The sequence below is a fragment of the Dendrobates tinctorius genome, unplaced genomic scaffold, assembly GCF_039654945.1.
Source record: "Dendrobates tinctorius isolate UK_male_01 unplaced genomic scaffold, ASM3965494v1 ptg000073l, whole genome shotgun sequence".
NCBI classification, from domain to species: Eukaryota; Metazoa; Chordata; class Amphibia; order Anura; family Dendrobatidae; genus Dendrobates; species Dendrobates tinctorius.
The window spans coordinates 7,363,806-7,389,700 of record NW_027361741.1 but is presented as its reverse complement, the minus strand read 5'-3'; the positions used below and the strand labels follow the sequence as shown (position 1 = coordinate 7,389,700).

Here is a 25,895-nt window from a genome sequence, read left to right as displayed (position 1 = left end):
GCTCGCCCACTGCACTTATTACTCATTAGCATACAACAAAAGTAAAACTGAAAGAAATGACCTGAAGTATAAGTTGGTTTACATGCAACGTATAGAAACATGTTCACACTGGTCATTAAAGAAACAAAACCTAAGATAGAAATAAAATGAACACTTACCTGTATGTAAGTAAAAAGCAATAGTGCATATACCATAAATATTTGAAAATTAAAAAAAAAAGCATATAAGCCATTCCTCCAGCGCCAAGGTGTACCCAATCGGGAAGGTCTTAACCTATAGTATTAAAACCTTACCATGTGTCAAAATAACCTCAACCTGAAAAAGGGTCTCATTAGCATACAATTTCAATTATGAATTTTTGTAAAAGCAGTGGTGTGCACAAGCTAAGTGTTGTATTTTTGTTACCTTGTCCCTTTGGTGTCTGTCACTTCCCCCTGTGTGTTTTTTCTGCAGAGGTGAGGCTAGATCTCCTTGCCGGCAAGTGCACTAGCCAAGGCAGATCTAGGTGACAAATAGGGATGAGGTATCCTGATGTTGGCAGGGGGAAGGACCTGCATATGGTTTTCGGTGAGAACAGAGACAGGCTCAGGGTGGAGCTCAGGAGGTGACCGTCCCTGATTCCCTATTGTCAGGGCCTTCCTCTCCCCTATTCCATCGACGTTGTGTTGTTGTGCCGTTTGGTGACCGACCAACCGTTGGGTTGTGTCACACTGGTCAGTCACTCCATGACAGATTTACTGAGCATTAAAGTGCCAATACATACATGCCTTCAATTTGGAGTATAAAATCCTGATGACAAGATCTCTTTAACCTGGATGAGAAAAAATGAATGCAACATGGATGCAAAACAGTGGCAATACCGATGACATGAGTGAAAAACTGTCCATTATACATGGATGTAAAAGTATACAATGCGTGAATGTAGCCTAACAACAAGATCCTCTGATTCCAGCTACAGTATGAAGAACCTATAGTAATTATCATATGAGTGCTTTAATTATTTATTTTTTTTATATATAATGTAATATTGGCGGGACTGGAGGAAGGGTGGCAGGATTGGAGATAACAATGTTATACATTACCATTATAGCAATAATCCCTTTGTGCTTCTCTTCAATTAGGTCACAAATAACTTTGTTATCCAAATACTGGACAGGTTCCCACTATTAAGAATAAACAGAATTATTATTTTTTGTTCACTTCTGTTATCACATACTATATACTTTCTTGAGTACTTTCTATTAAGATATCAAATTTTAAAAAAAAGATAACCTCTTGTGCTGGACACCACAAACCTAAATGTTTTGTGATCCATCAGTCCTTGTCCCTTTCCTGTCCTGAGATCCAGTATCTTCACCTCACTCTGTGACCCAGTTGACATCTTCCTCATCAGGGAGACAAAGACATAACTCTCTAAACCTCTTGAACTCTCTAAACCTCTTCTGAATCTTAGATTCAAGACTGTCCAGGCGTCCAGACGTGACCAAAGCTGTGTACTCATTTCTGCGAAACTAACACTGACCGGACCCGTTGTCTTCTGCTTTATCTTAGCTGCACTAGAACCCCTAGAACCCGCTAACTCTGCTATGTTTAGCCCTGCTTTCCACTCCACCCAGGCATGCACTTGAAGAGTCCTAGACTCTGACTAGATGGTGTGACAGCCGTTACTTCACTGACTGTAACCCGGAAATATTTTCTATAAAACTGGTGCGCTAATCCCAATGTTAACTATCTAGAGTCCTATACAATGTAATGCAAACAGTATCACTATCTGTTGTATGGTTCCCCCAGTGGACAGACATCCTGCGTTCCCAGGTTTGGCCTTACAGGCAAAATCTGCAGGGGAACCGAAGTACAACACCAGCCATAGGGATGGTCACAAGGGGGCATTCTCTGCGTCTGGAGGAGAGAAGGTTTTTCCACCAACATAGAAGAGGATCCTTTACTGTTAGGACAGTGAGAATCTGGAATTCCCTGCCTGAGGAGGTGGTGATGGCGAACTCAGTCGAGGGGTTCAAGAGAGGCCTGGTTGTCTTCCTGGAGCGTAACAATATTGTATCTTATAGTTATTAGGTTCTTTAGAAGGACGTAGATCTGGGGATTTATTCTGACAGAATTTTATAGGCTGAACTGGATGGACTAATGTCTTTTTTCGACCTTACTAACTATCTTACTATGTTAAACTAATAACATTTCACAACGATCTTAGTAAAACACAATTAACCCTCTGTTTGGCTTTTCAGCCCGCCACCCTCCTTCATGCTTACAACTTGTAATTGCTATGCAGTGAGATCAGTGCAGAGTGTCATTAGATCTCACACTGCGTATTTTGGACTACTGTGTGATATGTAATGACAGTCTGTTCTGCTTTAACTGCAATAACTTGTAATAACTTGTAATAGTACAAGTTGCTGTGAGCACAACAGACATTAGTGTTATTACTTACACATAACTGTATAGGCAGTGTGGGGGAGCGGGCAGTGTAGCATAGCTGACAGTGCTATGAGAGAAGAAGACCTGATAGAAGGGTTTATAATGTGACACAGCTAAACTCATCTGTACTTCACAACCCTCACACTAAGAATTTTGATATTATCTGAAAGTTTTAGTCATCTGTGCCCTACTCCTAGCACTTTCTATTCATGTAGGAGGTTATACCAGGAGATAAGACCTGTATGATTGCGTCTCACACAATGAAGAAACCTGCTCTAAGCTATTGTGGGGGCATGTTCTTCTATCTTCAGTGTGTTGTTGCCTGCTTATGATTGGTCAACATCATACAGGAGGAAGAAGTATACACCTACAGTGAAAACTATAAGATAACACCCACTTGGACTTAAGAAAAGGTAACCCTTTAGATGCCAAAAACATTTTAGTCTGTTCTACAGCCACTATTACATGGTGTATCCAGTTCAACATGAAAAATTTGGCTAAATACCTTCTTTAAACGGGTAGTCTCCTAATAACACACACATATATATATATATATATATATATCTTTAGGATAAGCCACAAATATCTAATAGAAGTGAGTTTCATCTCTGATACCCTCACCTATCTTCAGAATGCGGTCCACTAATCACCTAACCTGTACAGTGTCCAAGTACCAGTGAGTGAAGAGGTCTCTACATTAATTGATATTCCATATACAGCCGATCAAATATTCTCACACAGCACTTAATGGAGAGAGTCGCGCGCGTGTGCCATCACCTCTCTACTCTCTGGTGATTAGATGCCAGCTGATGTGGGATGTAGGTCCCCTGTTCTGGAGTTGGTGCGAGTCCCTGAGGTGAGGCATAAATGTATTTTGTGAGACAACCCCTTTAGAGGGGTATTCCTGTCCAGAGCATTTATTGCAACTATATTTATATACACTCATATCATGGCAACATGTAAATAATATAATAAATAATATATTGTAGATTACCTCAATTCCTTCTGTTTCATATTCTTCTTGCTCCGCTTTTAGTGTCATAGCAATGAAGAGCTGCTGTAGTTTCTCATTACAGTAATTAATGCAAAACTGCTCGAAACTGGGGAAATTAATAGAGTATTACAATGTAATAAACCAATTAATACATACATTCTACAGTTCATGAGGAAACGCTGCAGGATTTTCTACATTTTCCACAGCTATCCACACCAAAGTATGCACCAGTAATTGTCCCTTATTTAATGTATTTTTCCCATTGTTTATGCATTTTTGCTGTAGAATTTTTTAAACACTTCAAGCAATGTTTATACCATTCAGAGAAAATGTCCAAAGACAAAATATATACACATATATAAATGAATGATGTAAATATTATAATACCACATGTACAGTCATATGTAAGAGTTTGGGCACCCCTATTAATGTTAACCTTTTTTCTTTATAACAATTTTGTTTTTTGCAACAGCTATTTCAGTTTCATATATAGAATCATAGAATCGTAGAGTTGGAAGGGACCTCCTGGGCCATCTGGTCCAACCCCCTGCTCAAAGCAGGATTCGCTAAATCATCCCAGTTAGATGTCTGTCCAGCCTCTGTTTGAAGACTTCCATTGAAGGAGAACTCACCACTTCTCTTGGCAGCCTGTTCCACTCATTGATCACTCTAACTGTCAAAAAGTTTTTTCTAATATCTAATCTGTGTCTCCTCCCATTCAGCTTCATCCCATTGCTTCTAGTCTTTCCTTGTGCAAATGAGAATAAAGTTGATCCTTCTACAATGTGACAGCCCTTTAGATATTTGTAGACAGCTATTAAGTCTCCTCTCAGTCTTCTCTTTTGCAAACTAAACATTCCCAAATCCTGCAACCTTTCCTCATAAGACAGGGTTTGCAGACCGGTCACCATTCTGGTCGCTCTTTTCTGAACTTGCTCCAGTTTGTTGATGTCTTTTTTCAAATGTGGTGCCCAAAATTGGACACAATATTCCAGATGAGGTCTGACCAAAGAGGAGTAGAGGGAAATAATTACTTCACGTGATCTAGACTGTATGCTTCTGTTAATACATCCTAGAATTGCATTTGCCTTTTTTGCTGCTGCATCACACTGTTGACTCATATTCAGTCTGTGATCTATTAGTATACCCAAGTCTTTTTCACATGTGCTGTCACTTAGCCCTATTCCTCCCATTCTATATATGCTTTTTTCATTTTTATTGCCCAGGTGTAGTACTTTGCATTTCTCCCTGTTAAAAACCATTCTGTTAGTTGCTGCCCACTTCTCCAGTTTATTTAAATCTTTTTGAATCCTCTCTCTCTCTTCTCTAGTATTAGCTATCCCTCCTAGCTTTGTGTCATCAGCAAATTTAATCAGTTTACCCTCAATTCCTTCATCTAAATAAATCATTGATAAAGATGTTGAACAATACAGGACCCAGGACAGAGCCCTGTGGTACCCCACTTGAGACATTCTTCCAACTGGATGTGCAGCCATTTACGACCACTCTTTGGGTCCGATCACTAAGCCAGTTATGAATCCACCTAACAGTTGCCTTGTCCATTCCATACTTAGTCATTTTTTCAATAAGGATTGTATGAGAGACTTTGTCAAATGCTTTGCTGAAGTCAAGATATACTATATCTACAGCATTTCCTTGATCCACCCAATCAGTAATACCATCATAGAAGGAAATTAAATTAGTCTGACATGACTTATTAGTTACAAACCCATGCTGACTCTGTTTAATCACTTCATTCTTATCCAGGTATTGACATACATGTTGTTTAATAATTTGTTCAAAGATCTTTCCTGGTATAGAAGTCAGACTCACCGGCCTATAGTTGCCTGGGTCCACCTTCTTCCCCTTTTTGAAGATAGGAACAACATTTGCTCTTCTCCAGTCTTCTGGCACTTCTCCTGTTCTCCAAGAATTTTCAAAGATTATGGAGAGGGGTTCAAAAATTTCTTCTGCTATCTCCTTCAGTACTCTGGGGTGTAATTCATCTGGACCTGGAGACTTGAATACATTTAGGTTAGCTAAGTGTTTCCTCACTATCATTCTGTTTATAGATATCCTGGATTCTTCTATTCCCTTAATAGGACAGTGAATAACAGTTGATGTTACATTTCCTTTCTGAGAGAAAACAGATGCAAAATAGGAATTTAAAAGTTCAGCCTTCTCAACATCCTGTCTTACCATTTCATCATTTTCATCCTGTAAAAATCCTATAGCATCTTTGACTTTTCTTTTACTTTTGACATATCCCCAAAATCCTTTATTATTGCTTTTGACATCTCTTGCAAGCCTCAATTCATTTTCAGCTTTAGATAATCTGATTTGTGCCTTGCAGGTTCTGCAGACAGCATTATATTCTTCTTTAGATATGCCTCCTTCTTTCCATTTTATAAACATTTTTTGCTTCCTTTTTAGCATGTGCTTAAGTTCTGTGTTCATCCATCCTGGTTTCCTTAAATGCTTCCTATTCTTCCCTCTTTTCGGAATTGTTAACAACTGTGCTTTGAGAATTTCATTTTTCAAGATTTCCCATCCTTCCTGGACATTTTTGTCTTTAAGGATATCCAGCCATTGGATCCCTCCAATTCTCTTTCTGAATCCCTTAAAATCTGCCTTTCTGAAATCTAACCTTGACGTCTGAGTCTTCACAGGTCTTCCGCCTCTAGTTATCCAAAATTCTAAAATAGCATGGTCGCTACCTCCTAGGGTCCCAGCCACTTTTACCTCCTCAACCATTTCCTCCCTGTTTATAAGGATTAGATCCAAGGTAGCAGTTCCCCTTGTTTTCTCCTTTACCTTTTGGAAGATAAAGTTGTCAGCAAGAGAGGATAAGAATTTCCTTGACCTGTTAGTTTTGCCTGAGAGAGATTCCCAACAAATGTCTGGATAGTTGAAATCTCCCATGACAACTATGTCATATTTTTTGGAGAACTTGGCCATTTGATGCATAAAGAGTTCATCCATATCTTCAGCTTGCACAGGCGGCCTGTAGTAAATGCCTACAATGGTGTCCTTTCCATTGTTCTGTCCTTGTATTCTTACCCAAACAGTTTCCACAGAACTCCCAGTCTCTGAAGCTTCAATCTCTGTGCAGATATACGCATTTCTAACATACAATGCGACACCCCCTCCTCGTTTATCAAGTCTGTTTCTTGCAAATAAGTTGTATCCTTCTAGTCTTGTATTCCAATCATGTGTATTGTCCCACCAAGTTTCAGTGATTCCAATGACATCATATTTCTTTTCCTGTGTTAGTAGTTCCAATTCTCCTTGTTTGTTGCCCATGCTTTGTGCATTAGTATAGAAACATATCTAATAACTGATGGACTCAGTACAATAAACCTCATTTGAATCCAGAAATATAACTAACAGAAAATGTGCAATCTGCATTTAAACAAAATTTGACCGGTGCAAAAGTATGGGCACCCTTATCATTTTCTTGATTTGAACACTCCTAACTACTTTTTACTGACTTCCTGAAGCACTAAATTGGTTTTGTATCCTCATTAAGCTTTGAACTTCATAGCCAGGTGTATCAAATCATGAGAAAAGGTATTTAAAGTGGCCACTTGCAAGTAGTTCTCCTATTAGATTCTCCTATGAAGACTGGCATCATGGGCTCCTCAAAACAACTCTCAAATGATCTGAAAACAAAGATTATTCAACATAGCTTTTCAGGGGAAGGATACAAAAAGTTGTCTCAGAGATTTAACCTGTCAGTTTCCACTGTGAGGAACATAATAAGGAAATGGAAGTGGCCACCTTAAATACCTTTTCTCATGATTTGATACACCTGGCTATGAAGTTCAAAGCTCAATGAGGTTACAAAACCAATTTAGTGCTTCAGGAAGTCAGTAAAAAGTAGTTAGGAGTGTTCAAATCAAGAAAATGATAAGGGTGCTCATACTTTTGCACCGGTCAAATTTTGTTTAAATGCAGATTGCACATTTTCTGTTAGTACAATAAACCTCATTTGAATCCAGAAATATAACTGAGTCCATCAGTTATTAGATATATGAAACTGAAATAGCTGTTGCAAAAACCAAAATTGTTATAAAGAAAAAAGGTTAACATTAATAGGGGTGCCCAAACTTTTACATATGAAAAATCATACAGTGTGATTTTCTGGATTTTTTTTAGATTCTACGATAACAATTACAGTCCTCTCCATTCTTTGTAAGTGGGAAAACTTGCAAAATTGGCAGTGCATCAAATACTTATTTTCCCCACTGTATGTGTATTGGAGCATAAATGAAAGAAGGAAAAGACCCTCGGCAAAATTACAATATAAACAACAGAAACGAGAAAGCCATGATAAAGTCAAAGAGGTATAAAACATAAATAAATCAATAATAATGACAGAGTGTATCTGAAATGGATCTATAAATAGGTCACTATGCTGGAGTATATATCTCTGACTATTATGCTTGATAAATATTTTTTGCGTCCTCAGTCCTACATTTAGATCAGGATACTTTAATATTTAATAGCATTTGCACATTAGCACATATACATTTGTGCACTGTGGCAATATGTGTGCACTGATAAGGAGATCTCATAATTTCCATTAAGTTCTCTGTATGCTAATAAGATCTTGTATTTTATTAGATTGTCATTCCCTTTTCATGTAGGAATGATTATTTTTCATGTACTATCTGCACTTGCACTTTTTGGTAGATGCAATTATATATATATATATATATATATAAATATCCTTTTGGGGGGGATGATCACCTACTTATAGATCCATTTCAGATATACTGTGTCTTTATTATTGATTTATTTCTATTTTTCTTTGGAGTCTGAGCCTTGATATAAGCATACAATTTTTTTTTTCAATTTGTCACACATTTTGTGACATATACACTGCTCAAAAAAATAAAGGGAACACTCAAATAACACATCCTAGATATTAATGAAATATTCTCATTGAATACTTTGTTCTGTACAAAGTTGAATGTGCTGACAACAAAACCACACAAAAATCATCAATGGAAATCAAATTTATTAATCAATGGAGGCCTGGATTTGAAGTCCCACAGAAAATTAAAGTGGAATGTAATGTCCTTAAAACAAGTCAAAATGATGCTCAGAATTGTGTGTGGCCTCCACGTGCCTACAACACCTGGGCATACTTCTGATGAGGCGGGGGATGTCTCTTGAGGAATCTCCTCCCTGACCTGGACTAAAGCATCCGTCAACTCCTGGACAGTCTGTGTTGCAAAGTGACATTGGTGGATGGAGCGAGACATGATGTCACAAATGTGCTCAAACGGATTCAGGTCTGGGGAACGGTCGGGCCAGTCCATAGCTTCAATGCCCCCATCTTGCAGGAACTGATGACACACTCCAGCCACATGTGGTCTGGCATTATCCTGCATTAGGAGGAGCCCAGGGCCCACTGCACCAGCATATGGTCTCACAAGGGGTCTGAGGATCTCATCTCGGTACCTAATGGCAGTCAGGCTACCTCTGGCGAGCACATGGAGGGCTGTGCGGCCCTCCAAAGAAATGCCACCCCACACCATTACTGACCCACTGCCAAACCGGTCATGCTGAAGGATGTTGCAGGCAGCAGATCACTTTCCACGTGTCTCCAGACTCTGTCACGTCTGTCACATGTGTTCAGTGTGAATCTGCTTTCATCTGGGAAGAGCACAGGGCGCCAGTGAGCGGCAAATTTGCCAATCCTGGTGTTCTGTGGCAAATGCCAAGCTTCCTGCACGGTGTTAGGCTGTGAGCACAACCCCCATCTGTGGACGTCGGGCACTCAGACCATCCTCATGGAGTCGGTTTCTAACCGTTTGTGCAGACACATGCACATTTTTGGCCTGCTGGAGGTCATTTTGCAGGGCTCTGGCAGTGCTCCTCCTGTTCCTCCTTGCACAAAGGTGGAGGTAGCGGTCCTGCTGCTGGGTTGTTGCCCTCCTACGGCCCCCTCCACATCTCCTGCTGTACTGGCTTGTCTCCTGGTAGCGCCTCCTGCCTCTGGACATTACGCTGACAGACACAGCAAACCTTCTTGCCACAGCTCGCATTGATGTGCCATCCTGGATGAGCTGCACTACCTGAGCCACTTGTGTGGGTTGTAAAGTCCGTGCTGATTCTCTCATTATTGTAATTTGAATATGGTTGTAGAGTCCGTCTCATGCTACCACGAGTGTGAAAGCACAACTAACATTCAAAAGTGACCAAAACATCAGCCAGAAAGCATTGGTACTGAGATGTGGTCTGTGGTCCCCACCTGCAGAACCACTCCTTTATTGAGTGTGTCTTGATAATTGCCAATAATTTCCATCTGTTGTCTATTCCATTTGCACAACAGCATGTGAAATTGATTGTCAATCAGTGTTGCTTCCTTAGTGGACAGTGTGAATTACTTGGAGTTATATTCTGTTGTTTAAGTGTTCCCATTATTTTTTTTAGCAGTGTACATTTTTTTCCTGTTGCATTCCAATTGTTATGCTATGCGCCTTCTGTAGTTTCTTTGCATATCTTTTACTAGCCACACTTACGGTTTTATTAATACAGATAAATACAGATAAATGTTTTATACCACAATGTTTATACCATGCCTAGCTACCTTATTGGAGCAACAGGTACAAGTGGAAAATCAAGTTATATATTCTCTGCAGCCACTCACCTCCAGTCATCAGAGCGAAGCAGGAAGCAGTTACAGTCACTGCTCACTACATAGTGAGTGTGCACATTCACTGACAGCCTGTTCTGGGAGGATATACCTTCATTTCTCCCCTCAGCCTCTGCTCCAGTAAGGCAGGCAGGCATGGTTGAAACGCTATTTCATTTCTGGAGATGGCAGGTTTAGTTTAAGCACCACAGGGCTCCTCCTCACTATGACATCGCCAATAAAATATTAGCATTGTTGCAATTCCAATAATTTTCTATGAGAAAAAATGGGACTGTTGCAAGGTTGCCTATGACTTTTTCTCCCATAAGGAGCCATTAATAGTGTACTTCAACCAAAATTTTTCCAGTCCTCCTTGGAATCCAAGCATGACATAAAGCTACTACAGTTAATACATATATTCTTTACTGTACATTTTTCAAATTTTTCAGACAGGAAAAAAAAATTACATAACATTATTAAAGGACCCGTGATTTCTTGGACATTGAACAAAACTACTAATTTTAGGTTACAAATTATACATGGGGGGAGCAAATGAAATGATATTATATTGGATCAGAGAAGTGAGAAATGTACCTGTTTGTTTCAAACACTTCAAAGCCATAAATGTCCAAAAGTCCTATTACTGTTTTCTTAGGTGGCTCCTGTTAATTCCAATTACATGGTAAAATTAATTCATCAAGTCTCATCACAACGAGATAGAACATGTTTATCATAAACATTTGTATTGTATACATGTGATAAATGTCCCATTTATATTAAATATACCACCAAATTCGAACAATATACAGCATATAAAAAAAGGAAAATTACCAAAATTGTCATCTTTGCCATTTCTAATCTACTGATAACCAATTTCTAAATAGATCACGTTCATCATCTGTTTAGAAGCATGTAGTGTAAATGTAAGCCATAATGATATGAATATTTTATTGCATTTCATGGCTCCAGAAGGTCACACCAGCATCCTCAGCGTTTAGGAACTAAATATTTTATGACAAATTACAGAGCTGTTGATATGTACAAGAACATAACAGGATGTTTGGCAAGATCACTCATGTTACAGCTACTCTATTTCTCCCTTTGCTGAAGGGAAGGCTGCAGAGATCCGTTATAGAGGAGGACAAAAAATGTGATCACTTTGTGATTGGTTAATTGTTATTATATATTTAGAGAACGAAACAGAGAGAAACACAAAAACTAACAATCAAGCCCAATATGAAAACATGGAAAAGTGGAAAAATGAACCCACTTCCAAGGTCACCTCCAGCATCCATTTACTGCACGACATATTGTAAGTTGCCTCTATTCATTCACTTCTGCTGCCACCATTTAACGCTTTCCTTCAATTTATTTCAACCAGAACAGCCATTAGAACATTTTGATCTATGTATATTTCAGTGGTCCCCGTGCAACCATTCCAACACCCTTTTCATCCGGATTCATGAATGTACAAATTTTATGATACACTAATTATCTAAAGCCACACAATTTTCTCCTGACACAGAACATTTAGACAAGGACTTCTCAATGACACTGAGTTACACATGAGTTGCAGTAAAATCACAGCAATGTTCACTATATGCTGTAACAGTCATTGGCATGGGAGATGAGGGGAGATATGTGTCACTGCGCATAATGGCATCAGTGATGTAAAACCAGAGTATTTTCCTCCAGCACAGTACGTGTTGTGAGGGTTAAATTAAAGTTGCATACATGGACTGGTTTTAGGTGGACAACTATAGAGTAGGTGGGAAGATGTCCACCATATCGCCACCTGCAGAGTCGGCACAGCCGTGTGCTAACAGGACCTGTGTGATCTCACAGTCATGTGATCAGTTACATGGTCTGGGTTTAAGTGGCTGAACTTGAGATGCAGTCTGTGTGTTGTGTTTGGAGAGGAAAGACTCCAAACGGTGGCTTCAGGTGGAGCTGAAGACACATGGTGGTCTTACAGGACGAATACCTCAGGCAATTGGACATTGTTATAAGTTATCTTTTTTTGTTTTGCCATTATGCCAGAAAGGCTATGTTTACTTTGCTAAACCCAGCAACGGTTTATGGTGTTCCACAATAAACCAACAGGTGATTGTCATGACTCTGGACAGGATGGCTCCGCTTCCATCCTGGTCAGGTCAGGGTTAATCCTAGTTTGCCTCTCTTTAGTTCTGGGGTGGCTGTTTAATGTTGGCAGCTCCTGAATTTGGTGTCGGTGATACTTCCGTATACTCGGTTTGTGCTTGCTGACCCAGGTTACTAGTCCGTAAAAGTTGTGCCTCTGTGCGTGTGTGCTTTGCTGTGTATGACCTGGTTTGTCCCCTGACTTTTGCCTCTGTATCCTGCTTTGTGCTTCCCTGTCCTTCCTGGTTATTTGTCTTTCTGGCTCGTCTCTGTTTACTCTCTGTCTTATGCCTAGGTACCACGATCCCGTCTGGCTTTTGACCTTTGGCTTTCCTTTGACTACGTTAACTTGCTATGCCCTATACTCCGCATGCTCAGCTGCCTTCCCTGTCCTCACATGCGGTAATTCTGCCCCCCTGGTCACGTGACTGCTTAGTTCCATGTCCCATGCTTACTGCTCAGTCTCAGGTCCTTGCACACTGCGTGGCTGGTTCCTCTGCTACTTGTGCTCGTTCACATGCCCCCTGATAGCGCCCCCTTGGCTGCACCAGTGACATCAAATTACCACCGACCCTTACAATTTTTCAGGGTTTTTTGTGTGTTTGTTATGGACCCGCTGTGTGCTCTGTCAGATCAGGTATCTCACCTGACCAAAAATCAGTAGAGCAAAGAGCATTGCTTGCTTCTCACCAACAGGTACAGAGGGAGTTGGCAGATAGAGTTAATACTGTTCGGGGTGCCTCTTCTTCATCTGGCAATGTGGAGGGTACTGGATCTGATGCTTCCCTATCCTCTCCTGAACCCTCTGTCAAAATTCCAGATACCTTTTCTGAGGATAAGAGAAAATTCCAGGTGTTTAAGGAGAGCTGTATGTTACTTTTTCCCTGCGTCCTCAGTCCTCGGGTGATGAGAGTCAAAGGGTGGGGATAGTTATTTCCCTGTTACATGAAGGGCTGCAATCCTGAGCTTTCTCCCTATCCCCTACCTTCCCTGAGAGAATGTCTGTTGACCGGTTCTTCGAGGCCTTGGAGCTAATTTACGATAAACCTGATCGAGTGAGATTAGCAGAGGACACGATTATGAGACTTACCCAGGGAAAGTGCTCTGCTGAGTGGTACTGTTCCGAGTACCGGCGATTGGCACCAGAGGTTTCCTGGAATGACTCGGCACTTAGGGGGCTATGCCGAAGGGGTCTCTCCTAGCGTTTAGGTGTCATGCAATGAGAAGCTCCTCTGTTGCCAGCTAAACCAAAGCCTTCGTTGTCAGTTGAGCCCATGGAGGTGGGGGCTGTCTCCATGAAGGAAAAGGAGAGGAGGCGTCACAGAGAGAAAAAATTCTGCTTCCATTGTGGAGAGCCGGGTCATTGGATAAAGGACTGTCCCTTCTGCCCCCCAGATTCCAAGGTCTCGGGAAACGACTATGTCTGGGTAATTGCCGAGGAGGTTACCCAGACCCATCGGTATTTTTTTCCTCAGCTTTCAAACTATTGTTAAAAGTGGAAGTTGGTGTGAACAATTTTTTTTCCCTCTTCTGCTTTTGTAGATTGCGGGTCTTCAGTAAACTTGATTGACTCGAGGTTGGTGGCCCATTGTGAGATAGGGACAGTCAGGTTGGATAAACCCATGAGAGTGATGGCTATTGACTCAACCCCGTTCACCAAGGACGGGATCCGTTCCGTTACTAAAGAATTCGTCCTTAAGGTGGGGTCTGTTCATCTGGAGCATATAACCTGTTTCGTTCTGAACAACCTCACTGCAGGTTTAGTTTTGGGGTTTCCTTGGCTACAATGTCATAATCCAGTCATTGACTGGGAGGACTGGGAAATTATTAAATGGGGATCCAACTGTGAAAACAAATGTCTGAATTCTGTGTCTATGTCATCCGTCGGTCTGGAGGTTATTCCGGAGTACTTGAAGGACTTTAAGGACGTGTTCTCAGAAAGTCAGGCTGAGGGGTTACCACCGCACCGCCCTTTTGATTGTGCCATTGACCTGATTCCTGGGGCTAAATTGCCTAAGACCCGATTGTGTAACCTTTCTGGTCTCGTGTAGGTCCTCATGAAGGAGTACATATCTGAGAGTCTCCGCAAGGGGCATATCCACCCTTCTGTGTCTCCTGTTGCTGCAGGTTTCTTTTTTGCAAAAAAAAGACGGTAGTTTCCACCCATGTCTTGACTTTCGGGAATTGAGCAAGATTACTGTAAGAAACACATATCCCCTCCCACTCATTCCTGATTTGTGTAATCAATTATCCGGGGCCAAATGGCTTTCAAAACTAGACTTACGGGGGACATATAACTTTATCCGGGTGCGGGAGGGGGATGAGTGGAAGTCTGCGTTTCTCACATTGGAAGGGCTGTTCAAAAACTTAGCTATGCTGTTTGGTTTGACCAATGCACCTGCGGTTTTCCAAAACTTCATCAATGATATGTTCTCTGATTTTATTGGGCGGTTTGTAGTTATATACTTAGATGACATTCTGGTTTATTAATTTGATAAGCAGACACAGATTGGTCACCTTCGGGCGGTTCTTCAAAGACTCAGGGAAAGCCAACTTTTCGCTAAGCTAGAGAAATGCTCATTTTTTGTCCAGGAACTGCCTTTCTTGGGGTTCATTGTCTCTAGTGAGGGGTTTCGGATGGATCCCAAGAAGGTGCAGGCCATTGTGGATTGGGTGCAGCCCTGGGACCTGAAGGGCCTTCAGCGCTTCTTGGGATTCGCCAATTATTACCGGAGGTTTATTAAGGGGTTCTCTCAGGTGGTCAAGCCCTTCATCGACTTGACGCAGAAGGGGGCTGATGTTAAGAACTAGTCTGTCTCAGCGGTAGCGGCATTTCTCACTCAGAAATAATGCTTTATGACTGCCCCAGTTCTGATTCAACCAGATCCATCTGAACCATTTGTGGTGGAGGTGGACACCTTGGAGGTGGGGTTGGGTGCGGTGTTGTCCCAGTGGCTTGCCACTTTGTCCAATCTGAGACCATGCGCCTTCTTCTCCAAGAGGTTCTCCCCGGCGGAAAGAAATTATGATGTAGGTAATCAAGAACTTCTTGCGGTTAAGTTGGCCTTTGAAGAATGGAGACATTTTTTGGAGGGGGCGGTTCATCCCATTACTGTGGTTACTGATCACAAGAACCTGGCGTATATTGAGTCTGCTAAAAGGTTGACCACTAGGCAAGCTAGATGGTCACTTTTTTTCCCGGTTCCAATTCTCGATCACCTTTTGCCTGCGATCCAAGAATGTGAAGGACGATGTCTTGTCTCGGAATCTGGATCCAGTTTCTCCCCCCGAGCCTCCATCTTCCATTCTTCAACCCGGGGTGGTTGCTGATGTGTCGGCAGGCTTGGAATGGGAGATTCGGGAAGCCCAGTGTCAGGCTCCCCCGTCCAAGCCAGTAGAAAAGTTGTTTGTCCCTGTTCAATTTCGGCTCAGACTCCACCAGGAGTTCCATGATTCGGCCCTGAGTGGACATCCTGGGATTTCAGCCACTCGTGAGGCCATTGTGAGAGTTTTTTGGTGGGCCTTGCTTACGTCTGAAGTGAAGAAATTTGTGTCTGCCTGTGAAGTTTGTGCCCGCACTAAGAGCTCTGATAACTGGCCAGCTGGGGAATTGGTGCCTTTGCCAGTTCCTGATAGACCGTGGACACATTTGTCCATGGATTTTATCACCAATCTTCCTCCTTCAAGGGGTAATACTGTCATCTGGGTGGTGGTGAACAGGTTTACAAAGCAAGCACACTTTGTACCCTTAGTGGCACTGCCCTCTGATGAAACCTTGTCTAGTTTGTTCGCTCAACATGTGGTTCATTTGCATGGGGTACCCATGCATGTGGTGTCTGACCGTGGTGTGCAGCTTGTGTCCAAGTTTTGGAGGGCATTTTGTGAAACATTGGGTATTCAGTTGTCCTCATCTGCATACCATCTGGAGTCCAATGGTCAGACCGAACGGACCAATCAGTTGTTGGAGCAAATTCTGTGCTGTCTTTCCACTTCCAGTCAAAATAACTGGTGCGATGCCTTGCCTTTAGCAGAGTTTGCGTTCAATAACCGTGTTAACCACTCTACAGGTACCTCCCCTTTCTTCTGTAATTATGGGTTTAATCCACACTTTGGGGAGTTTTCTCATCTGGACTCTGGTTGCCTGGGGGCTGAGTTAGCTGTACAGCAATTGGGGAATTTGTGGCGGTAGGTCCAAAAGAATACTGGGGAAGCTCAGAGGAAGTTTAAGATTTTTGCGGACAGAAGACAGACGGTGGGACCTACCCTTCGGGTTGGAGATATAGTGTGGCTCTCTACTAAAAACATTAAGCTTAAGGTTCCTTCAGCAAAATTGGGGCCTAAGTTTATTGGCCCTTATGAGATCACGGAGGTGGGTAACCCAGTCGCGTTTTGTTTGCGCCTCCCAGTGTCTTTTAAGATTCCCAATGTATTCCATAGGGCCCTACTGAAACCATTGGGGGCTATGAAAGAAGCGTCATTAGGTCCCTTGCTGCCTGTATCAGTGGATAGTCAGGAGGAATTTGAGGTGGAGCGCATCTTGGATTCCCGGTTGGGCCGCCATTCCCTCCAGTATCTTGTGCACTGGAGGGGGTATGGGCCTGAGGACCGATCCTGGGTTCCTGCCAGATCGGTTCATGCTGATCATCTGGTGAGCTCCTTTCATGCCTGGTTTCCTGGGAAACCTGGGGGTCCGGTGAGGGGTACTGTCATGACTCTGGACAGGATGGTTCTGCCTCCATCCTGGTCAGGTCAGGATTAATCCTAGTTCAACACTCTTTGGTTCTGGGGTGGCTATTTAATGTTGGCAGTTCCTGTATTTGGTGTCGGTGATACTTCCATATACTCGGTTTGTGCTTGCTGACCCAGGTTACTCATCCATAAATGTGGTCCCTCTGTGCGTGTGAGCTTTGCTGTGTATGACCCGGTTTGTCCCCTGACTTTTGCCTCTGTATCCTGCTTTGTACTTCCCTGTCCTTCCTGGTTATCTGACCTCTCGACTCATTTCTGTTTACTCTCTGTCTTATCTCTAGGTACCACCCTCTCTTCTGGCTTTTGAAGTTTGGCTTTCCTTTGACTATATTAACTTGCTGTGCCCTATACTCCGCGCGCTCAGCTGCCTTCCCTGTCCTTACATGCAGTAATTCCGCCCCCTGGTCACGTGACTTCTTAGTGCCAGGTCCTGTGCTCACTGCTTAGTCTTAGGTCCTTGTGCACTGCGTGCCTAGTTCTTCTGCTCCTTGCACTCGTTCACATGCCCCCTGATAGCGCCTCTTGGGTTGCGCCAGTGACACCATTGGTGTCATCACAGTGATTTACCACAAGAAGCATTCCTATGACTACTATAGGAACAGCTGAGTGAGTCAACCCCTCACAATGCGTAGCCTTTTTACCAAGATTGGGAAACTTTGAATTTTCTGCTCAGCTCACCGTAATGTCAACATACTAGTCTAATCGCCTCTTTCTATTATTTTAACAAGTAAGCTATAAGTCAGCAACCTTCTCTGCATGTTCAATCTAGTTTGAGATAACATCCATTTTTTGCTGTGATTTTCACAAACCACAGAAATGCTCCAGAGCGAGAGCAACACGGGAGCGGGAGTACCGCCTCTGACCTTCCAGCATCTGCAGCTCTTCTTTTGATTTGCCAGCCTGGAGCAACATCATCATTGCGGTATGTCGCATCAGGCCAGCTAAGCAAAACGAGATGCGGATGCTGTCAGGTAAGAAGCAGAAACCACTTTCATGCATCGATCATAGACCACTGTCATGGACAATGGAACTGGACGTGTGAATTGATTTGCAACAAATCTAATAAGTAGATATTGTCTAAGGCAGCTGCTATGCCAGTCTCTACAGCTGAACATGGCCTAACAGTAAACTTCACATGGGAAGAGTAAGTTACCACTGGCCAATGAGGATGGGACAATCTACAGCTATATCAAGAAGGACTAAACATTTTTTGTACATCACCTTGTCACCATAGGTACAGATATTTTATCACCAAGATCTGAATACTCTGCTACTGACAAGGCCTGAAACTATACCACTTTGTCACCAAATATACCCTGCTATGGCTTAACACAGGGTTCCCCAACTCCAGTCATCAAGGCCCACCAACAGATCATGTTTTCAGGATTTCCTTTGTATTGCACAGTTGAAGCAATTATCACTTGAGCAGTACTAAGGAAATCCTGAAAACATGATCTGTTGGTGGGCCTTGAGGACTGGAGTTGGGGAACCCTGGCTTAACATGTTGTCTGACTAACTTTGCATCAAACCATCGAGTCTCGCGTTTTATAATTCCAGTTTATATTCTGCTTCCACGGTAATATGAGGAGCTCAGTGGTTAACACTGTTCCCCTGCAGTACTTGGGTCCTGGAATCAAATCCCAGCAACATCTAGATAAAGTATGTGCATTTTCCCTGCGTTCATGTGGGTATCCTTCGGATTCTCAGTTTTTTTCCCACATTCAAAGACATCCTGATAGGGAATGTAGATTGGGAGTGATTACAGTGTCTGCAAAGTGCTGCAGAATATGTTGGCACTATATTAGCAATCATATAAAAAAGTATATAAAAAATAAATTCCATCATAGAATATAGGAAAATAAAAAGATAATTCATGTAACATGAAAAGCATAAACATTTGATTAATGCTTTACCTTATTTGCTAGTGACCTATTAATTTTGTTAACAAGCCAGCTGAAGGATCTCCCATATATTGCTTTGGCAAGGGCATCACGGGCATAGTATGCCAATTCTAAATTCAAAGGGCTGAGAACCTGGAGGTGACAATAAAAAAACTGAGATCATTAAAGGGAATCTATCAGCAGGTGTTTGCTACGTAATCTGAGAGCAGCATAATGTAGAGACAGATAGACCCCTGATTCTATCGATGTGCTACTTACTAAAATTAGTAAGCACAATACCCAAGCCCATTATCCTTCAAAGGAGTGGGCTACACTCTCAATGCACAAATAAATCACAAAGGTTATGTCACTGTCAGGTGACCCAATAACCAAGAGTGTCACTCATTTCATAAAATACATGTTTTATTAAACATTAATTGACAAACAACCATAAAACGATTGCCTCAAACCAACACTTATAGGAAGGAGAAACAGCAAAAGGATACAAATTCAATTATATAATGAGTCAAAATTTAAAGAAAATGACTACAGTATCCTGAATAATATAATATGCCCAACAATTTACTCAGTATTTATTGATTAGATACATTTTTAATAAAACTATAGAAAATTGCATGCAAAAAAACCTGCATAGGTGTGAATAAAATTTACTGCCTTAATTTGAATAGAATCCAACACATAATTCACACCATTGAATAACTATTCATTAATCAGCTGTTCCTGCTGCTACACCACCATGGCATGGCTGTAGAAAATTGCATGCGAAAAACCTGCATAGATGTGAATAAAATTTACTGCCTTAATGTGAATAGAATCTAACACACAATTCACACCATTGAATAACTTCATTAATCAGCTGTTGCTGCTGCTACACCGCCATAGCCTTACACATGGCTGCAGAAAATTGCATGCAAAAACCTGCATAGATGTGAATAAAATGTACTGCCTTAATTTGAATAGAATCTAACACATAATTCACACCATTGAATGACTATTCATTAATCAGCTTTTGCTGCTGCTACACCGCCATAGCCTTACACATGGCTGCAGAAAATTGCATGCAAAAACCTGCATAGATGTGAATAAAATTTGCTGCCTTAATGTGAATAGAATCTAACACATAATTCACACCATTGATTGACTATTCATTAATCAGCTGTTGCTGCTGCTACACAGCCATAGCCTTACACATGGCTGCAGAAAATTGCATGCAAAAACCTGCATAGATGTGAATAAAATTTACTGCCTTAATGTGAATAGAATCTAACACATAATTCACACCATTGAATGACTATTCATTAATCAGCTGTTGCTGCTGCCACACCACCATAGCCTTACACATGGCTGCAGAAAATTGCATGCAAAAACCTGCATAGATGTGAATAAAATTTACTGCCTTAATGTGAATAGAATCTAACACATAATTCACACCATTAATCAGCTGTTGCTGCTGCTACACCACCATTGCTTTACACATATAATATGCCCCACAATATACTTAGTATCTTTAATTAGATACAACAGGGCTAAATGGCTGTAGAAAATTGCATGCAAAAAACCTGCATAGATGTGAATGAAATATACTGCCTTGATTGAATAGAATCTAACACAAAATTCACACCATTAAATAACTATTCATTAATCAGCTATTGCTGCTGCTACACCACCATAGCCTTACACATATGTGGATTCTAATCACCCACAATATGCAATATATGCAGCCATTGCTGCTACAGCGCTACCACACCCCTAGGAAGAAGCACGGTGGTGTGGCAGCAGCAACAGCTGATTAATGAATAGTCATTCAATGGTGTGAATTATGTGTTAGATTCTATTCACATTAAGGCAGCAAATTTTATTCACATCTATGCAGGTTTTTGCATGCAATTTTCTGCAGCCATGTGTAAGGCTATGGTGGTGTAGCAGCAGCAACAGCTGATTAATGAATAGCCTTTCAATGGTGTGAATTATGTGTTAGATTCTATTCAAATTAAGGCAGTAAATTTTATTCACATCTATGCAGGTTTTTGCATGCAATTTTCTGCAGTCATGTGTAAGGCTATGGCGGTATAGCAGCAGCAACAGCTGATTAATGAATAGTTATTCAATGGTGTGAATTATGTGTTGGATTCTATTCAAATTAAGGCAGTAAATTTTATTCACACCTATGCAGGTTTTTTTGCATGCAATTTTCTATAGTTTTATTAAAAATGTATCTAATCAATAAATACTAAGTATATTGTTGGGCATATTATATTATTCAGGATACTGTAGTCATTTTCTTTAAATTTTGACACATTATATAATTGAATTTGTATCCTTTTGCTGTTTCTCCTTCCTATAAGTGTTGGTTTGAGGCAATGGTTTTATGGTTGTTTGTCAATTAATGTTTAATAAAACATGTATTTTATGAAATGAGTGACACTCTTGGTTATTGGGTCACCTGACAGTGACATAACCTTTGTGATATATTACTAAAATTAGTGTCTGATCAGCAAGTTAAAGGCTTTAGACCTGGATAGAAAGAACTATAGAATGATAATCGAACACAAAACCTTAGAAAACAAACCTGCTCAGATCTAGCTTCAATCTTCTTGTGCGTTAGAGCTTCTTGTAAAATGGATACCGGAACACCAAGAAGCTGCAATAAGAAAAAAGAGAGGAAACCTTATTCTCATAGTCTTTATATATACTAGATGGTGGCCCGATTCTAATGCATCGGGTATTCTAGAATATGGGCAATTCACATGCGTTTTCCCGCTGAAAACATGCGTTTTTCACGTGATTTTCGCATGCGGAATTCAAGCGCATTCCAAGCTATTTGAAGCATTGCTTGGACTGTGATTGACAGGTTGGTCACACTTGTCAAGCATAGTGTTTGACAATTGTGATCAACTTTTAACTATTGATGCTGCCTATGCAGCATCAATAGTAAAAGATAGAATGTAAAAAATTAAAAAAAGGTTATGCACACCTTTCAATGGCCCCCGGACTCTTTACCTCCTCTCCACGCTCCCGGCATCTTCCGTTCCCAGTAATGCTTAGCGCGAAGCACCGGAGATGACGTCACTCTCGCGAGAGCACGACATCATCAGCGGTGTTTCGCACAAAGCATAGCTGGAACCGGAAGATACCGGGCGCGTGGTGAGAGGAGGGAAAGAGTCCGGGGGCCGTCGGAAGGTGAGTATATCACTATTTTTTATTTTAATTCTATTTTCTACAGGTTAATGGTACCCAGGGTCCGGAGGAGAGTCCTTCGAATTTCAGACTGCGCCTGTCACTGACTAGACGCGGCTGGCCGCGACCAATCAGCGACGCGGGTTTTCCGTGACAGATAGACAGACAGACAGAATTAGACAATTATATAGTAGATACACACACAGCAGGTGGAATAAGTATTGAACATGTCATCAAATTGAACATATCAAGTAAATATATGTCATGATCCAGGTTGGATCTGACAAATAAATGCACAAAGTAAGCTTTTTTTCCTTTGGCTGTGTGCCAAGGTTTGGTTTTTTGCCTCCGGTGCCCATTAGGATTATTGCACTGTGGTGTCTTTTGTTCTAAATTTGCCCCCCGGTGGTGGTGAGCATCATTGCACTTGGTTGCTTTAGTTTGTGCACGCAATTATGTAACAGGTGTGATTGCTCTATAAGAGAGCGTCAGGTGTGTCAATCACAGTGGGTGATTAGTCCTCAGTTACATGCAAGCCTGGGTGAAGGATGGAGCTGAAAGAGAGTCCCGGGCAGCTCAGTGAGAGTCCTGGAGTGGCAGCTATGGTGTCTGCGAGGAGGGCTGGCATGGTTTGGTGGAGTTGCAGCTATGGTGTCAGCAAGGAGTTCTTGCATTTCTTGGAGGAGTGGCAGCTATGGTGTAGAGCTGCACTCATGATGCTGGATTCGGTTGCTGGAAAGCTGAACTCAACGTGCTGGACTCTTTGGCGGAGAGCTGGATTCTTATGCTGGACTCTGTTTTCTGGACAGCTGCACGCAGGTGGTGGACTCTGTTTGCTCCAAGGCTGCACTATGGTGTTGGACCCGGTCGGAGGAAAAGATGCACGTAGGTGGTGGGCTGTGTTGCTGGGAGCATAAGCAACAGAGCAAAGCTAAGTGGTGTTCCCCTGTTTTGTCACTTTTCCTTATGTGTGTTTAGTGCAGTGGTGGGATTAGTTTCCGCAACAACCATTTCCCTAGTGAGGGTTTAGGTGCAGGGCGAGCTAGGGTTTAAAGGTATCCTGAGCGGCGCCCGGTGCGAAACCGGCCTAGGGAACATTAGGAGTGTAGAGACACTGACTCAGGGGAGTGCAGGAGGTCTCCACTTCCCCGTTTCCCTATCGCTGGGCCACCATTGTTATTGTTACCCAGATTTCCCCTTTATTGTTTAAATTCGTCTTACTGGAGGCGGGGTTTCCAAACTTATGTGTATTTCCAAAATTCGCCTGTTGGAGGCGGCGTATCCAGCTGCACATTTTATTATTTAAATTCGCCCAACTGGAGGCGGTGTATCCAGGGTCACGCGTGTCATCTAAATCTGCCCTGCTGGGGGCGCTGTGTCCAGCCACGCGTGACCGTGACATATATTTGTAGAGGTGCTATTTACATGAAATTCTCACCAGATGTCAATAGCAACCCATCGAATCCACACAGGCAAAGAAATCAAACCATAGATGTCCATAAATTAAGTTATATGTAATAATGAGAAATGAAAGTGGGAAAAAGTATTGAACACATGAAGAAAGAGAGGTTCAAAAAAACATAGAAAATTATCACACCAGGTGAAATCTATCAGTAATTAGAAAGCAATTCTTCCACTTAGTGACAAATAATATCAGCTGGTTCAACTGATGGCCTAAAAAAAGTGTCTCATTGCCAAGGTGCCACAAAAAAACATCTCATGGTGGGTAGAACCAGTGAGCTGTCTCACAACCTACGCAACCTTATTGTTGCAAACCATACTGATGACATTGGTTACAGAAGAATTTATAAACTACTGAAATGTCCAGGGACAACTGTCGGGACCATAATCTGGATGTGAAAAGAACATAATTTCACCATAAACCAGCCACGACCAGGTGCTTCCTGCAAGATTTCAGACAGAGGTGTGAAAAGATTTATGAGAAGAGTTGTCCAAGAGACAAGGACCACCTGTGGAAAACTACAGAAAGACCTGGAAGCAGCAGGCACAAATGTTTCAAAGAAAACTATTAGTAATACACTCAATCTACATGGCCTGTATGTATGCTAACCCTGCAAGACTCAGCTGATGAACAAAAACCATGTGTTTAATTAAACAAAAACATTTAGACAAGCCGGTGAAATACTGGAAGAATTTAGTCTGGTCAGATGAGACCAAAACTGAACTCTTAAGATGTCATAATATACCCCATGTTTGAAAGCCTGAAGGCACTGCATATCACCCCAAAAACCCACACCAACAGTGAAGTTTGGAGGTGGTAACTTCAGGGTGTGGGGCTGTTTTTCAGCATGAAGAACTGGCAAACTTCATATAATTAAAGGAATGATGAATGAACAAATGTACCAAGACATTCTTGATAAAAATCTGCACTCATCTACCAGGATGACAGTGACTAGATAATGATCCCAAACACACAAGGAAAACTCTCAATAAGTTTCAGAGAAACCTGAATCCAATAGGAAATTTATGTAACGAACTAAAGCTCAGAATTCATAGAAGGGGAGACCATGGAACCTTCAAGAATTTAAGAGTGTTTGTGTGGAAATATGGGCTAAAATCACACCAGAGCAATGCATGCAATTAGTTTCTCCATAAATGACTTGTCTTAAAGCTGTCATCACCAACAAAGGCTTTTGTACAAAGTATTAAATACATTTCAATAATCAACTCTCTTTCTTCAATTGTTCAATACTTTTTTCATCATTAATACACCTAACTTATTTTATGGACATATATGGTTTGATTTCTTTGCCTGTGTGAATTGGTTGGGTTGTCACTGATATCTGGTGAGAATTTCATGTCAATAGCACCTTTAGAAATACATGTGCTTAGAAAATTGGTGACGTGTTCAATACTTATTTCACCCGCTGTATGTATATAAAAGATATACTGTACCAGTGACATGTTTGAACTCATTTGTACATGCCATGGTTTTCCTTGCTCATATTGGAATTTTGCACTTTGTAGATTAAAACTGGGCAGCAATCCCACAAAGGAGCACATATGGAAACAAGGAATAAAGAAACACATTTGAAATCAACCAAAATATGTGTTAAACCTTAGATTCCTAAAAGTATACCCTTTGACTGAGGTATGATGGTGTGGGGGTAAGTTATTGATGATTTATTCCAAATTAAAGGCATACTTATCCTGCATAACAATGACCCAAAACATACCTGCAGGTTATGCAAGGGCTATGTGACCAATAAAGAGATAGGTGTAGTTATGCATCCAATGACATAGTTTCTACAGTCGTCTGACTTCAGCCCAAATGAGATGGTTTCGTATTAGTTCAACCACAAAGTGAAGTCAAAACAGCCAACAAGTGTTCAGCGCCTCTGGGAACTCCTTCAACACCGTTGGAAAGTAATTCCAGGCAAGAACCTTATGAAGCTGCTTAAGAGAATGCCAAGGGTGTGTACAGCTGTCATCAGAGTAAAAAAGCTCTTTGAGGAATCATAAATTCCTCACATATTCTCTTTTGTTTCACACGTTTCTTTACTCCTTGTTTTCATGTGTTCTTTCATGAATTTGCTGCCTTCACCATTAATCTACAATGTGCACATTTCAATAAAAACAAAGAAAATCATTGCATGAACAGGTGTGTCCAAACTTTTCACTGATACTGTATTTAGTAAGGAACTTGAAACCAATATCATTTAGTTATATTGCCAAAAAACCTCATGGAATAAGAACAACAATAGTTTAATTGCAATGTTTGTAAACTTACTGTGTCACATTAAATGTATTTATTATCCCTTTAAGGGGAATATGTGTCAACGCGAAATGACCTACTGTTAAATCAGTTTTTTCTATGAAATGTATTTTCAAAACA

General features: G+C 41.3%; 1 protein-coding gene across 1 annotated transcript in view; it reads right to left on the bottom strand.

Moving 5' to 3' along the window:
* Positions 1 to 25,895, bottom strand: part of MYO1H (myosin IH) — a 179,553-nt gene that overhangs the window by 128,161 nt on the left and 25,497 nt on the right. Inside the window, exons 8-12 of the mRNA XM_073582611.1 lie at positions 21,432 to 21,503; positions 18,875 to 18,994; positions 10,668 to 10,735; positions 3,428 to 3,533; positions 1,083 to 1,163 (exon numbers count right to left, since the gene is read on the bottom strand). Coding sequence (XP_073438712.1) covers positions 1,083 to 1,163; positions 3,428 to 3,533; positions 10,668 to 10,735; positions 18,875 to 18,994; positions 21,432 to 21,503 — 447 coding nt within the window. The remainder of the gene's footprint in view (positions 1 to 1,082; positions 1,164 to 3,427; positions 3,534 to 10,667; positions 10,736 to 18,874; positions 18,995 to 21,431; positions 21,504 to 25,895) is intronic.